Source organism: Sinocyclocheilus anshuiensis, unplaced genomic scaffold (genome assembly GCF_001515605.1).
Source record: "Sinocyclocheilus anshuiensis isolate Anshui unplaced genomic scaffold, SAMN03320099.WGS_v1.1 scaffold1879, whole genome shotgun sequence".
NCBI classification, from domain to species: Eukaryota; Metazoa; Chordata; class Actinopteri; order Cypriniformes; family Cyprinidae; genus Sinocyclocheilus; species Sinocyclocheilus anshuiensis.
In genome coordinates, this window is record NW_015549707.1 from 708,580 (window position 1) to 724,470 (window position 15,891).

The following is a 15,891-nucleotide window of genomic DNA, read 5'->3' on the forward strand; positions in this document are numbered from 1 at the left end:
TGAGCAGAGTAGAGGTTGTAGTGGGGTCCATTAGATCAGCTGAGTCTGACCTGTCAGTCATTTGGGTTAAGATGGATAAAATCACTGTATAGACCTTAGTCAGGGTAGTAGTATATTAAATTTTTTAAGGGAATGAATACAAGGCTGTGAGGGATAGAAGTACAGTGCGTTCAAAGGATTGTACTGTTATTTAACAACATACCGATTGTTCAGCTGACTAAACGTCATTCTGAAAAGACTTTCAGTAGACAAAAACTCAATAACACACATAAAAACAGCTAGTTTGCTTCCACAAGTGTGCCATTTTGTTTCTGTATATGGCCTTATTTTTTGTACTGTAAGTATGCACAAATACAACCAACACTGTACCCATATATACAGTGTAGAGAGTGAGAGATTGTTTATGTAGCTCAACTGGAGTGTGTGTTTTGTAGTAAGTTGGCAGCAGTTATCCAGCTTCAAATGTATGTTTTGTGTGCGTCCCATCTTTATTTTCTTCTTCTGAAACCAAGAAGAAACAACAGAAGGAAGACAGAGAAGAAAATACCTTCTACCTGCTACCTTCATGCAGTTTCTATTTTTAGCTTCTCACATGCCCAGGTCGAAATTGGTGTAGTTCTGAGAAGTGTCACTGGTAAATATCAGACTAGAGGGAGAAATGGCAGTGAAATAAAGGTATGAAACAAGGGTCTTAAATAAAGCAGAGGGCTGGCAGATGGGTTGTTGAGCAATGCAGAAAAGCATCTCATTTCATAATTCACTGCTGCCTCCCAGATCCACCTCCCCACACTCAGCACTGAATTATGGGGAGGAATAGGTTCTGCTTAATTGCCTTTTTTATTTAGGGATCAAAAGTTCAGTGCACAAGTTTCAACCTTTTTTCCAGTCTCACTGATTCATCAAGCCCTGTGCTCCTCTCCTGTGCTCTGTCTGCGGTGTGCATGTATGCATGTAATATTGTCACTGAAGAAGTGTTCAGTCTCAGACATGCTCTTTAATTGGTCAAAGTTCAGTGGTTTGCTATATGCTTGTGAACTTAATTAGCAAGGGTTACATTCAACATGACACAGTGTCTGCACAGTTTTTTTGCATTGTGTTTCTCAACTCTACTCACATTAACGGTTGTTTTTCTCTTTCTTTCTGTCTCAGCAGCACACAGCAGCAGGCGTTCCTGTTAGAGAATGTGGCGTGTAATAACGTGAGCTGTCGGCAGGCGGGCCGCATGTTCCGTGTGCACTGGGAACAGTCAGACCTCAGTGCCATCCCCAAGGCTGTTGTGGCCACTTTTTTTGACATCTATGAGGACGTAAGTGTTGGCCTTTTCCCCTTGCTTTTGGCGCTTTAATTAAAGCGCTGCCTCTGCTTCAATCTCCCTCTCTTTCTCTGTCCCCGATCACTCTTTCTTCATCTCGTTGATGTCTCGGTGGCCCACATTATACCGAGCTTTAGTCATTATCTGATTTACTTTGACTGTAATGTTGTCCCTGTGGTGTGACACAGGTACTCTCTTCTTTTGACATTGAGAGTAGAGAACTTTACAAAAACCCCAGTCTCTGATGCTTAACACCCTTCCATCCTATAATATAGCAGTCTCTGTAGTCTTAAGACCTGTTTGAACCAAGTCTGATGTGAATAAGTGTTTGTGTTGCTAAAATAATATATAAATATTACATGAAAATTGTAAACTAGAAAATTAGAAATGTTGTTTTGGCAAGTAAGTAATACAAAAATAAGTTAAAGTTGAAGCTGAAGTTCTAAAATTACAAAAAAATATATATATATTTACGCAAAGTAGAATTATTTAAAAAAATGAAAATGGCAAACACACAACAAAATGACTTAAATTGAAACAAAACTTAAAATGAAAATCTAAAAAGAGCTAATTCAAAATATGACAGTATAAAAATAATACTAAAGTAACACTGATAAGCATGCAACATCTAGCAATGCTTGTTTGAGACACATGACCCAAACACTTATTTTATTTAATATTTTATTTGTCTGTGATTTATTTATATATTTTGGCATCCAAACCATTGGGGAAAAAATTTAATGGTCATGTTCATAATTTTTAGATGTAGTGTCAAGGGGTTCAAATGAATGTCTTGTTACATTTTACATTCTTATTTTACCAAAAACATTTTCCTACAAGTTTCAGAATGGCTGTAAATAGGCCTCCTCCATTTTTTCTTTCTGGTTGTCTTTTGTAATACAGTGCACTGTTTCTGTTGATCAGTATTAGGGGTGTGCCTATGGTTTGAGGCGTTTTCTGCTTTTAGTATTTTAAGTGAAGCTTCCCTGGGGGCAGCTCAGTCTCTTCTCCCTTGAGCTGTGTGTATCTCCCTAGTGCTCAAGGTTTTGTTATAGATTATTGATTTCTAAGTGTCCTTTGATCAGACGCATTGATTTGGACTGTTCATTCTACACAAGGCACACACATGAATATGTCTGGCTCTTTCCTAATGCTTAGCTTCTGTATACAGTATGGGTTAATCTCACAGAAATGTTCAGGTTACATTTTTTTACCCCAAAATCAAAAGGAAAGAATTGCATATATAAAATGTTTTTTTTTTTACCATTAAGACTTTTTTGCCTTGCGACATTGTATTCATGACATTTTTTCACACACAGTTCTTAAAATAAGAAAAAATATCTGAATGCTTTATAGTTTATGCAGTTTTTCTTATTTTTTGTAGAATTCATGGGCATGCTTGTGAAAATAGTGCTACAACTTGGTGCTTTTGGTGGACACTGTGAGATTCCTCCATACTGAATCAGTGGCCAGTGTGTGCTCACCCTTGTCTAGACTAATAGCTGGTGGCGTTGAAGCTGGATTTTCTAAAAGATTACACCATTACAGACAGTGCATTGAGATTACTGATTCTATAACTTATTGATTTTTTTACTATCTCTCACTCTCTTTATGTCTTTCTCACGCTTGTCTGCTGAAGAAATCTTACATGAGTCTGAGCAAAGTATCAGTCACACATGTTTGCATGTATGAGGGTCTCTATTGGTTTGTGAGCTTCTTGGTGCTCACCTAAAGAAGTCAAACGTCTCACCTCTGCAGACAGTCTTATTTCGCCATCATCTCTCCCTTCCTTTCCCACTGATTCACTCATTCCCTCCCTCGACCCTTCTCTCCATCTGTATCGCAACCTTCTCCCCATCGTAATCACAATATAGCCAATTACCTCGAATTCCCTCATGCTTACATAACTAATGGAGCTAAAGGCTCATTAAACAAACAGCACGCACATGTCTCATTCTGTTAGCATTCGAGCTAGTCATCATTAGCACAGTATTAGGATGCTATCTGTGCAGGAGCCCATGCACAACCGTGTTCTTAAGAGCGAGACCGATAGACTGCAGAGAGGGGCTGATAAGGAGCGTAATAGCTTGCTGGAGTCCATTAAGGATATGAGTGCTCATCAGACGGGAGAGATTCAATGGGCTCTATACATTGTTTCTGATTTCTCATTTGCAGGGTATATTAGATATGATCGTGCTCAGCAAGGTGGAAGGAGAGGAAGAGCTCGTCATCCACGCTTTGAAGAACAACTTCGAGGCCGACGCGTATTTTGTAAAAGTGATCGGTGAGTATGAAGTTTGTCCAGTGTGGCCGCCGTAGTGGCGGTAGAGCTTCCAGGTGCTGACATTTGAAGAGCTGACATTTCCAGAGCCAAATACATCCACTAGAAAGCAGCCGTGATGCCATTCAATCCTGCCTGCTGTGTTTTAATTAAAGGAGAAGGAGAAACCTCCTCTAGCTCAAGCGCACAGATTAGCTTCCTCAGTGTAACAGCATGTGAGGATCATTCTATCAGTGTCAGATTAAAACAGGGATGAGACTGACCCAGAGTCTCTAAATCTCCCTCCTCGCGCTTATTACCGCACTCTCTTTCTCTCTTTCCTGTAGATGTGGTGTTTAATGAGACTGCTGTAAGCCAGAATGTCTGGCTCTGAGGAGAGAGAGGCACTCTGGGTGGTTTACTGCAGTGACAAAGTGCTCCCAAGATGCTTGTGCCCCTTTCAAATCAAATAGCCACTTGTGTTTGTGAGTGAGGGGTGGAATTGATGTTTATATATAATATAAATGTTATGTTTTATACAAATAGACTCTCCTCCATAATAAAGCTGCTTTTATGAGTCTGTAGTTTATGCCGTTTCCCTGTGAATAATGGCAGACTCATGACTTCCTGCTCCTGCACTCCTCTACAGTCAGTCTGTCTACACTAGTCCATTCCACACAGACGGGGTTTGTCTTTGTCTGTAAAACGGCAGTGACACTACACGTTCAAAAGTATGGGGTTGCTAAGCTTTTGTTTTTTGTATGTTTTTGAAAGAAGACACTTTAAACTTTACCAAGGCTGCATTTATTTGATCAAAAATACAGTAAAAAATTTAAACAATATTATTACAATTTAAAAGAACTATTTTAGATGTCGTTTATTCCTGAATTAGCTGAATTTTCAGCAGATCCAGACTTCAGTGTCTCACAATCCTTCAGAAATCCTTCTAATATGCTGATTTGCTGCTCAGGAAACAATTCTTCTTATTATCAATGTTGAAAACAGTTGTGCTGCCTAATATTTTTTTTTCAGGATTCTTTGATGAATAGAAACATTTTTACAAAAATGCCTTTATTCAAAATAATAAATACTTTTACATTGTTGCAATAGATTTATGTCACTTTGGGTCAATTAAAAAAAAAACTTCACCCCAAAATTTACATTTTGTCATCATTTACTCACCCTCATGTCGTTCCAAACCTGTATATGTTTCTTTCTTATGTTGAGCACAGAAGATATTTTGAAGAGCCAAACTGTTGTTGGTCCCCATTGACTTCCGTAGTAGAGGGGGGAAAAAAAGTCAATGGGGACCATCAACTCTTTGATTACCAACATTCTTCTAAATATCTTCTTTTATGTTAAACATAAGAAGGAAAATCATTCAGGTTTGGAATGACATGAGGGTGAGTAAATGAACTGTTCTTTTAATGTGCCCTTGCTGAATATATAGTATTACATAATGGAAAAAAAAATCTGCCCCCAAAAATTTTAAACAGTAGTGTAAATATTAGTGAAATACTGGCTGAAAAATATATGCACAACCTGAGTACCAACGATTTTTAATATTGTAGTTAAAGAAGAGTTAAAATGGCAATTTGGGAAGTAATTTGCCGTCTGATTGAGACACAGCTGTAAATGGAGACTTTCCCATCCCTGCTAAATATATTAGCTCTGTATATCCCGGCATCTCTGAGACAGGCCACAGATGCTTAAATGCATTAGCCAACCATGTTCAAGCAATAGAAATGGTGCTGTATTAAAAATCAGTAGGTTTCACATTAATCAAATTCACATGAATCAAAACCGAAACCATCATTGCCCATATGTTCATATGTGCTGCATTGCTCTGAGAATAGTTTTTCTTCAGTCGGCTGCAAATGACTCTTCAAACTGAAAGATGTGCTAGATACTGCCATTCTGCAGCGCAAAATATTGAAGTCCTTCTATGTATTAATGAGGAACCAAACAGCAGACCCACCAGAGGTGTTGCAAAATCCTCTTTACTGGGCATGAGCCAATAATATACTACTGACAAATCTTTGCCTGATGGTGGACTTTATGCCATGATTACTGTATGCCAACCTGAGAATCATTAGGGCTTTTCACACTGCGTTTAACCCCGGTGTAGCATCTGGACCAATCAAAAACACAATTTTTCATTTGATTTAACAAATCAGTTATTCATTAGATTAACAAGTCGTCACAGACCCCTCACCCAATAGACTGGGCGCCAGGATGTCTGCGAATGACCACAGGCCACTGGTTCCCATGGCAACCCCGACACCTTTGCTAAGACCAGAGCCATTTACGACCTGATGGAATGTGAGTAGGGAAAATCACTGCATGTTCCATAGCAAGAGGCACAATGCACAGTAGAAATTGACTTTTCTACTAATTAATCCATAGGAAAACCTTCCTTTGAATGAACACACATAGCCTTCAGGTCATCGTGTATGTTGTCTTTATACTGTCTTTATAGATTTTATACTGTTTTATGCAGGCTTGTGATGGAAACACTCATTCCTGTCATCCTACATATATGTAACCCTACCATGTTTAGTATCTATGAATTAGTCTTCTGATGATATACATAATATACAACGAGAGTGTATATTATATGTTGGTACATAGGCAATATATTAGTGTCCTGAGAATCTTTAGTAATTTCGATTCAAGTTCCATATGCAAATTATAATTATTCATATTTCCCTTATGAGCTGATTCGCTACACCGGGTTATCGTCGTTCTAAACCCCACTTTTAACCTCTGATAAAGGTACATTTCACACTTGTAATTTAGAAGTGGGGATAGCACCACTTCTTACCTGGGGTTCCAACAAATGCTTCATAACAATTGCGTGCTTCATATTCAAGTAAAGTTACAGAAAGACTATGCATTGTCGTTTCAGAGTTTGGAGGTAAAAATATAAAATGCTGACTGAAAACAAATGAGTTGGAGTGAAGATTTTTACCTTTATGGTCTACAGAAAACTCTATTCAGGAAAAACTTGATAGTACAGATGGGAATATATAACGCAAGGATGCACAATACTAGAGCCATCATGTAAACAGGTCGAGTGCTGTGTTCGTCCAATCAATGGCACTGACACTGCAAATATACACATTAATGCAGAGTTTAGGAATCTACAGTGTGAAACATCAGCTTATGAATTATTAACACCAGATAAATTATGAACATTGTGAAATATAAACCAAGATATCCCATGATTCTGTTTAGAATGACCCAGGGTTAACTATTTCAAGTGTAAAAAAGCCCTAATGTCCCTGATAATATTTCAGCAGTCATGTCATGTGTGTTTTTATCAGCCTTATGAATTAAAACTAGCAATGATTGTGAGGATCAGATTCATAAATGAATCACTATTGATATAATCAATTAAATATAGGTCTGAAATTGTTCACAATCCAGTTTGATTCATTTGGACAGTGAGCTTACACACTTTCTCACAGCTTAACTGGATACTTTATAAGACAGAAAATAAAAAGAGCACTGGTGGAGGTGGATATTTACCCACAGTATATTGTAGATAATGTTCAAATGTGTATCGGTTATTTATTGTGTGTGTGCAGCTTGTGAACAACTTTGTAAAGCAGTTAAAGACCGTTTATATCCATATATTCGTAATAGTATAAAAAAAAAGGTATCAAAATATGGGGACAGTTTTTTGATAACTAGAAACTCACCTAATATCCACCTCACCCTCCACCAGCCACTAAGGCGAGGCAGGTGACGTACACCGGTGCATTATAATAACTTGCCTCGTTTACTGTCCTCTAGAGGAATTGTGGGTATGAAAGCTGTCCTAATGCAATCACCTTTCCCTCTCTCAGTACCCAGTGGTTTGCATATTGCCGGGAAAGCCTTCAGTTATTCCATCCTCAGAGGAATAAATAAACAATTTAGTTCTGTTCGATGCTGCCAAGTCCTCAAGGCCATGTGTATTTTGACATAAATCTGAAGCTGAACATGAAAAGAATTTGAGCCTTATCACAAACGTGTAATATGTTGAAGCCTTAGTTTTGTTCTGGATTTACACTCCAGCCCTTTTATCTTTTGCCATGTTTAAAACACCCACTTGCCCCTTTTTTCCTCAGTGTCATAAATGCTCAAACACACATATTTATACCTCCCCTCTGAGCTACAACTCAATAGACAGAAAAAGAAGTCCGAGTGAGCAGTCAGCGGGTAGCAGGAGAGTATCAGAGGAGGGAAGAGGCCAGGTGCCGTAATTTCCTGTGATTTGCGTGCTCTAGAAGCACACAGACGGTGGTTGGAGTGTGTGTTTGTGGTGTGTGTTGGCTATAGGCAGAGAGGGAGAACTATGGCAGCTGATTGCATTCCTGTTCATTTATTAGAATGCAGATGAGCCGCAATGAGGAACATCTGCGTGCTTTGTTCAGTCCAGTGCAAGCTCCTTCCTCGAATCTGTTATCTGTCACTCTAGAAACCAAGCCCCCGCCCCACACCTTACAACTGTACATGAGAACTCATAAAAGAAGGTCTTTTTCTTTCACTATAGCTGATTGGATTTTATGAATGATTCGCTGTGATTTCAGTTCAGTCCCGTTAGTCACTCTTGTTCTTTTTATTTGTTTGTTTGTTTTGCCTCATTAGTCAGATGTAGTAGAGAAAAACACTAAATTATCGGGGAGAGAAAGTGAAAGGTGTCACACACCAGACTCGGCAGTTGGATGACACAGCTAATTTTGAGGAACAAGTTTGTCTTTTTGTGGTCTAAAAGGTTGTGCAAAATTCAGAATTGAAAAATGTAATCCCTTTCATGAGTGTGAATTTGAATTGAACTGGCCACATATTGTTCTATAGTTCTATCTATCATTTTATCTGTCATTCTGCCTATTATTCTGCCTGTCCAACTGTCTGTCTGTCTGTCTGTCGTTCTATCTATTGTGCTGTTTATCATTGTTATTCTATCTGTCATACTGTCTATCACTCTAGCAATCTATCATACTATCTATCAGTCTGTCATTCTATCCATCTTTTAGCTATCCATCTACTGTATCTATTTTTTATCTATCGATCATTCTGTCATTCTGTTTATCATTCTGTCTATGAACTATCTATCTGTCTGTCTGTCTGTCTGTCTGTCTGTTGTTCTATTGTTCTATCGTTCCATCCATCATTCTATTGTTCAATCGTTCTATCCATCTATTAGCTATCCATCTACTGTATTGTGACATTCATCCATCTGTGTGTCTTTATGTCTGTCTGTCTGGAAAAAGTTTTTAAAAACTTTCAAACTTTTTGTTTCAAACTATTCGTTTTAATTCTACTTTTTCAAATTAAAAAAAATTGTTTCCTATTTACTGCCTTCAATTCTACCTTTAATTTCAGTTAAAATTTATCCAAGAACTAGATTTTAAAAGGCATTTTCAGTTCAATTTTGAGTGGTGCACAACCTGGTCGTCAAACAGATAGCCACGCCCCAAATTGATGCCATTTGTCAGTGTTTCTGTGTCTGGCTGCTCAAACAAACAGAGCCACATTATTTCTGCAAAATGATAGTTTACTTGCTTCTCTCTGCATATGAAGCTGGATTAGTAGTATTTGAGCATAGACACTGCCGCTTTAAGTGTGTGGAGATTTTATTTTTTTCTATTTTTATTGAGGCGGATTGATTAGGTGATGAGTGCTGCTTGTTACTGTAATCACTGCCTGACCTCAACCGAGACTAAGAGCCAATCATAAAGCCGTCTGCGTTGCTACTGGGTTAGAGTAAGGTAATGGATGTAATCTCCCGACTCCAGGCTGTGATCTCACAACTTTGAAAGCACCTGGTCACCAGTTTCATGGACTAGATTAAGAGTGACAGGTATTATTCCAGCTTTATGAAGTAGTGCACCACCACTTCTGATGGTGTAATGATGTGTGAGCGTCTGTGTGGGGCAGCTATTATGAATGACATGAGACACAGTCACTTAGAGCGTCGGTGGCATCTGGTTTACCAGTGCGGAACAGAACAGCAGGCCTCATGTCCAATTTCACAGCCATCACATCACAGCTATTCCACTGTTGCTGCAAACTCCCGGCAGATTCACTCCGCGGAATCTCCCAATGTCCTGGGAACAACAAACTGCAACACAATTTGGATCTGTTCCTTTTGTCACAACAAGAAGAAGAAAAAACAGTTGAAGCTGTTCAAACACAATCATGTCAGACATTCTGGGATGAGGCATAACCTTATAAAGTTATCAAGATGTCATTATGATGAATGAACCATCGTACGTTTTTATTTGAATAGTTTTTTCGACTGTCCACTTTACCGCTCTGTATTTCCCCTCAGTTTATCATAGATGTCTGATGACAGGCCTGTCGCTGTGTGATTATTTTAATTTCTTTGTATTAGAGAGGTTTCCAGGATCTCCAAATGGAGACTGCGAGAGGAATTGAGACAAACGTCGAGTCTTATCTGTGTATGAAGGCTCACACTAAGCTCTGACAGTAAACAAGCGCATTATTCATGCAGTGAGTTCACAAAATGGCATTTCATTGGGATTAAGCACGTTTAGATGTATTCAGTGCTAAACCTTGTGTCTTTTAATGGTTTTATGCTGTACTCTTTGGTGGGCACTGCCCAGCAGTACATGCACACACACAAACACACAGACACAGTGGGAGCGTGTCATGATTGTGCATATCATGCTTCAGCTCAGTGCACAAGCCCTGCTGGTAGCTTGTCATTGATAGAGACATTTCCACTATGTGTGCATGTTTCCTTATCCTTCAGCGTTCATGTGCAGGCATGTCAGTTTGTATGTTCAAACTGGTGTTCAATATTAGCTACACATTCACAAACACTAGCCTTAGAGATTTAAAATGTATCTGACAGCTTCAGGTCAGCAGGATGTCTGCCACAATGAGGTCTATAATACCTGGAGAAGGTTATCTGTTAGCATTCCTGTTCATCTAGATGTCAGCTGCTTGTTTGCTGCAGGACCCAGAACGGCCATACCAAATTTTGGGGTCAGTACATTTTTTTTTCTTAAGGAATTATTGTTTTATTCAGCAAGGACGCATAAAATTTATCAAAAGTGACAGTAAAGACATTTACTTTGTTACAAAAAAAAAAATCTATTTCAAATAAATACCGTTCTGTTGAACTTTCTATTCATCAAAAAAATGTATGGTATCAAAAACATTGAGCAAACTGTTTTCAACATTGATAATAATAATAATAATAAAAATGACTTTTTTTCACCAAATCTGCATATTACAAAGATTTCTGAAGGAGTATGTGATACTCAAGACTGATGTAATGGCTGCTGGAAATTTGCCATTGCTATCACAGGACTACATTTTTTTTTTAAATATACTAAAATACAAAACAGTTATTTTATTTACAGTATTACTGCATTTACTGTATTTTTGATCAAATTAAAGCAGCCTTGGTGAGTATAAGAGAGTTCCTTTAAAAACATTAAAAAAAATTGACCCCAGACTATTTGAATGGTAGTGTATATGATTTGAAATCTACGTGCTTTGCTCATGGGAGCTATGGCATGTACATAAAGTCCATTTCATACTTCTATTAAAAAAATAACATATATTCTTTGTGGCACTGGCAGAACAACTAATGAAATATTTCCATTGCAGAATTGATATCTGTATTTATGTTTATTCAATATGAATCAAGTATTCAAAATATTTCAAGAAAGAAAAAAAAATAATAATAATAATAATTTTCCATAATGTATTTGACAATGGGAACAAAATTCATTTCAGTTGTTCCAGAATGAAAATGTAATTTTTAAACGCTGTTAACCAGTAAGTAACATACATTATTTTGAGTTTCAATATTTTTTTTCTCATGAAACAGAAGATTTTTGCACTATTTTCTGTTGCTTAACTTCCTTCATTTCCTATTAGCCTTAGTAGAAGGCTATGCTGTGCTAGAATGTTATCTATCAAATATTACAGAGGGGTGTAGCAAGTTCACTCATTCATGGAGGGCTAGGGAAGATGCACTTTATCTCTCTGTTCTTGTCTTTCAAGCACTAAAAATAAAAATAAAAATAAAACAAACTGTTAGACCAGGCATGAATGAAAAATTATTTCAAGCTTCATGTCACACCTCTCTTTTCACCCCTCAGTACATTCGCTTTGAAAACTAAAGCCACATATTTGATTTCACAATCCTAATAACTCATGCAGAACATTTGTCTGTCAGACCAAACAAGGAAATCTATACATTTTTAAAGGATGAGAAGTGATTGAAACATTTTCATAATTTGTTTTTCCATCACAGACTTTCAAAGACACTTTTTTTCTTTGTCCTTTCCATTTTCCCTTATATAATTTATGCTGGTATACTTCCACCCTGAACTTTCTAATTGGCTGTGTCTGTAAATAGTGCTGCCTGTCACTGCCAGTTTAAAAGTCTGATGCTGCGTTTAGATAGACAGATGAACAAGTACACAGATGGTTCTTTGTGTGCCACTAATGAGCAATTAATGATTTTTTACTTTCCCTTTCATATGTGCTGTTCTCTAACAGTCAATTTTGGCCTCAAGAGAAGCAGAGAGTCTGGCTCTTATTTCACACCATTAGTGGGAATTTAGTGCACATTTTGCCCGATTAATTTTCTCTAGGCATAATTCTTGGCTGAAGGGTGTGTGCGGGAGCAGAGTTGCTGTTAAACTGTGTGATATTAGAGGAGGTGAATGTACTGCTGCTTGTGTTTAGCAGAGTGTTGTGAAGTGGATTTGATACAGACGCTGCAATCAACGTGTCTTATCTAAGGACCAGATGTGTGGGACAAAGTTATGATTGTCTTTCTCCCTCTTTATCTCTTTCTCTCTGTAGTGCTCAGTGGCCTGTGCTCCAATGACTGTCCATGGGAATGGCATGTGTTTGGCATCACCAGGTCCACATGCAATCTGTTCCCGCAGATTTCAGAAGAATTCAAACAGTGTTCTACACAATCCCTGTCTATTGCATGTTCGTTTATTGAGTATTTTAGCTTAAGCAAGTTTTCATTTATTTTTTGTTAATAAGTTAATAATATGCTGAATTTTAACAGTACGACTGTCAGCTCCGGTGTTTTTTTTTTTTTCTCCAAATCATCATTTGGCACTGAAGTAGGGATGTGCATCTCATGACTCAGGCCGATACGATACGCATCTCGATGCATAGCCAACGATACGATACGATACATTAAAGATACATATGAAGCAGCTACCGATGCGATGTGATATGATTCACCCCTATTACGATGCAGTGCGATCCGATTTCGATTCGATTCGATTCGATTCAACACAATGCAATTTGCATGCAGCCTTTCTCTCTGGTTGTATTACAGCTGTACATTTTATAGATTGCAGAACAGATAGCAGAACATCAGAACATTACAATCTAAACTTGCTCTTTAAAGCATTAAAATAACTAAATTAAAAGTTAAAATCACTGAATTAAACATTAAAATAAATAATAAAGAAAATGGACTATATTTTAACTGCTATAAGATATAATTATTGCACTCCTATTCGATTGCGCTCAGTCTGTTTAGCGTGCATGCGCGCAGTAGCCCTCGTTGCTCTCGTGTGCCTCGCCCACTTACTCCTGACAACAAAATGGATATGTTTGCGTGACTTTCTGACATTTACAGATGAAAAATATACCTGTGACATGTCAGTTATGCACACAACGTCTCAAATGCATTAAACAGCAAAGATATATTCGCTGTTTGTCATGGTGGATCGATTTGATCCATGATCGACATTAAAGTGAAGATGGAACCGCTTTAGCCCTGAGTGATTTGTTAGGTTATTTCAAGTCAGGTTTTGGACTTTAATCCCAGTTTTTCCTCGGGTCTCTGTGGTGTTGTGATGCGTCATATTCACGCAGCAGCAGCAGTGATGAGAGAACGCGCTTGAGAAACAGTTTAGAGAGGAGAAATCAATCTACATATAAAATATTGGTCACAGATTATTGGTCACTTTCTAAAGAATAAAAGTATAGCACATCCACTAGTAATTATATATAAATGAATTGGTTTTTACCGATGTAAATATGTTAGAAACAATGCATCGCGATATATATGACAACTTGTAGCCGATGCACACTTTTTAAACCGATGCTTCGCATCGTTAACTTTTTATGCTGATGCACTGAGCGAATCGGGGAATCTTCCCATCCCTACACTGAAGACTAGGGTAATGACTGCTGAAAATTCAGCTTTGCCATCACGGGAATAAATTACATTTTAATGTAAACTAAAATAGAAAACAGCTATATTAAATTGTAATAATATTTCACAATATGACTGTATTTTTATCAAATCAATTAATTTATAATATAATATTACTAGTATTTAGTTTAAAGAAAAGTTATAAAATTTGTATTATTTTACATGGTATTTACTAAACCAATTACTTTATGAAAAAGGGAACCTCGTTAAAAAATAAACATGTAAACAATTGGGCTTTGCCAACTTCTCTCTGCAATACAGAAAATTCTCAGCACTGTCAAAACAAAAGGCTCTCTTCAGACACTAATCGGCCAAACAGGAAAACTTCTGCCAATGCTGTTAATTAAAAAATGTATGTAACAGTCGACCATTGCATGTAGGCATCTCTTATAACCATGAAACCTGATTTTGGTTGTCTGTGAGTTCTGTCTTGTTATCTTCACTCTGACGTTATTGACTAGCTGTTGAGGTCGGGGACAAGTGTGTCACAAAGCTGTCCTCCTTCTGATGCGAAGACAGGCTTTTATGTTCTCACTCTTGTTTTTTCTCTCTCTCTTCTACACTCTCTCCATTTGTCTGTGAGCTCTTCTGTACCTTGTTTCCTTCTTTCTTTTCTTTTGTCAGTCCATCGTTCACCCTCTCCTGCCATCTATTGTGTTTTTCTACGTTCTCTTTGACTTTTCTCCATTATCTGTAGATTTTATGCTAGAGATGTCTGAAATCACATAGTTGTTCACTGAATCACTGTTCTCAACATATAGTGAATGCCACATAGATGATGCAAATAGGGAATGAACAGAATAACTAACAGCCTATATAGTGCACAATTTAGAAAATATATTTCAGACACAGCTACAGAGCTGTAACAGAGAGGTGTGTGTGTGTGTGTGTGTGTGTGTGTGTGTGTGTGTGTGTGTGTGTGTGTGTGTGTGTGTGTGTTAGAGCAGCACCGTGCTCTTGGCAGGGTCCCAAAGCCATTTCATTACTCTGTTAATACATGAGCGACACACACATACACACTCAGAGACCTCTGTTCGTTAACTGTCATCCTTCGTAATGAAGAGATAATACAGCTTCTGCCCAGCCGTTCATCCTCTACTTTAGACACGCACAAACACAGACACACAGATCACGTCGTATGGGTTCTCTAACTTAGTGATATGCCGAGTGCAGACAGTTTGCTTTGTATACATGAAACAAAGGATTGTGATCATGTTTGTGCCTAGTTCATTTGGAGCCTATGATTCATAAAAAATACAATGAAATATTTGCCTTGTCTATATTTTGCTTGCAAAAAAATGACCCACTCTTGTAGTATTTTAGTTTGTTTTAGTTTGGAGAAAGTCTTAGTTAGTTCCTTAGGGGTTCTTTGTTCAAATATTTGGCCCACTGTTGCAGTCACTCACGGAGGTGTTTGTTATTCCCAATCCAGTTCTTGTGACGTATCCGTTTATCTCCTTTTAGCTGCTTCTCGCCTCTCTGCTGTCTTAGGCAACACTTTGTTTCCTCTGATGCTCTATCTTCCCACGTTTACATTGTTTCTCTGTGTTCTTTGGCTTGCTCAGTCTCAATTTTTGTCTCTTGCTGTCTGGTCTTTTCATCAGGGAGATCATGGGTTATCCACCTGTCCTTGTATGTTTGATGTAGCCCAAGGCCCTCCAGCTGTTTATTTTGCTTCAGCAATCTGAAGAGTTTAATGGAGGTTATTTTTTGCTTTGTAACTGGCTTCTGAAGTTGCAGACATTATGTTTGGCAGTCATGTCTGGGTCAGATTTTGTCTTCATGTGCGATTTAAGCTTTGCTTTTTCAGTTCTCCAGGTCTTGATAATAGTAGGTAGGTGCTCTTCATGCTCTGCCACAAGTAACTTCCATTTCTTTAAGGGGCAGATTAGGTGAGCTGGAATTTTTTAGGTTTAAATTTCATAATTACAAGAAAACAAAATTGCAGTTGCAAGATATGTAGTCACACTACCATTCAAGAGTTTGGGATCAATACGTTTTTAAAGGGGTCATATGATGCTTTTTTAAAGATCATTATTTTGTGTATTTGGTGTAACAGAATATGTTGACATGCTTTAATGTTCAAAAAACACA

At 37.8% G+C, this 15,891-nt stretch overlaps 1 protein-coding gene across 1 annotated transcript in view; it reads left to right on the forward strand.

Moving 5' to 3' along the window:
* LOC107660666 (T-cell immunomodulatory protein-like) overlaps window positions 1-15,891 on the forward strand; it is a 156,619-nt gene that overhangs the window by 112,690 nt on the left and 28,038 nt on the right. The window contains exons 11-13 of the mRNA XM_016450054.1: window positions 1,153-1,306; window positions 3,488-3,596; window positions 12,414-12,457. Of these exons, the coding sequence (XP_016305540.1) occupies window positions 1,153-1,306; window positions 3,488-3,596; window positions 12,414-12,457 (307 nt within the window). The remainder of the gene's footprint in view (window positions 1-1,152; window positions 1,307-3,487; window positions 3,597-12,413; window positions 12,458-15,891) is intronic.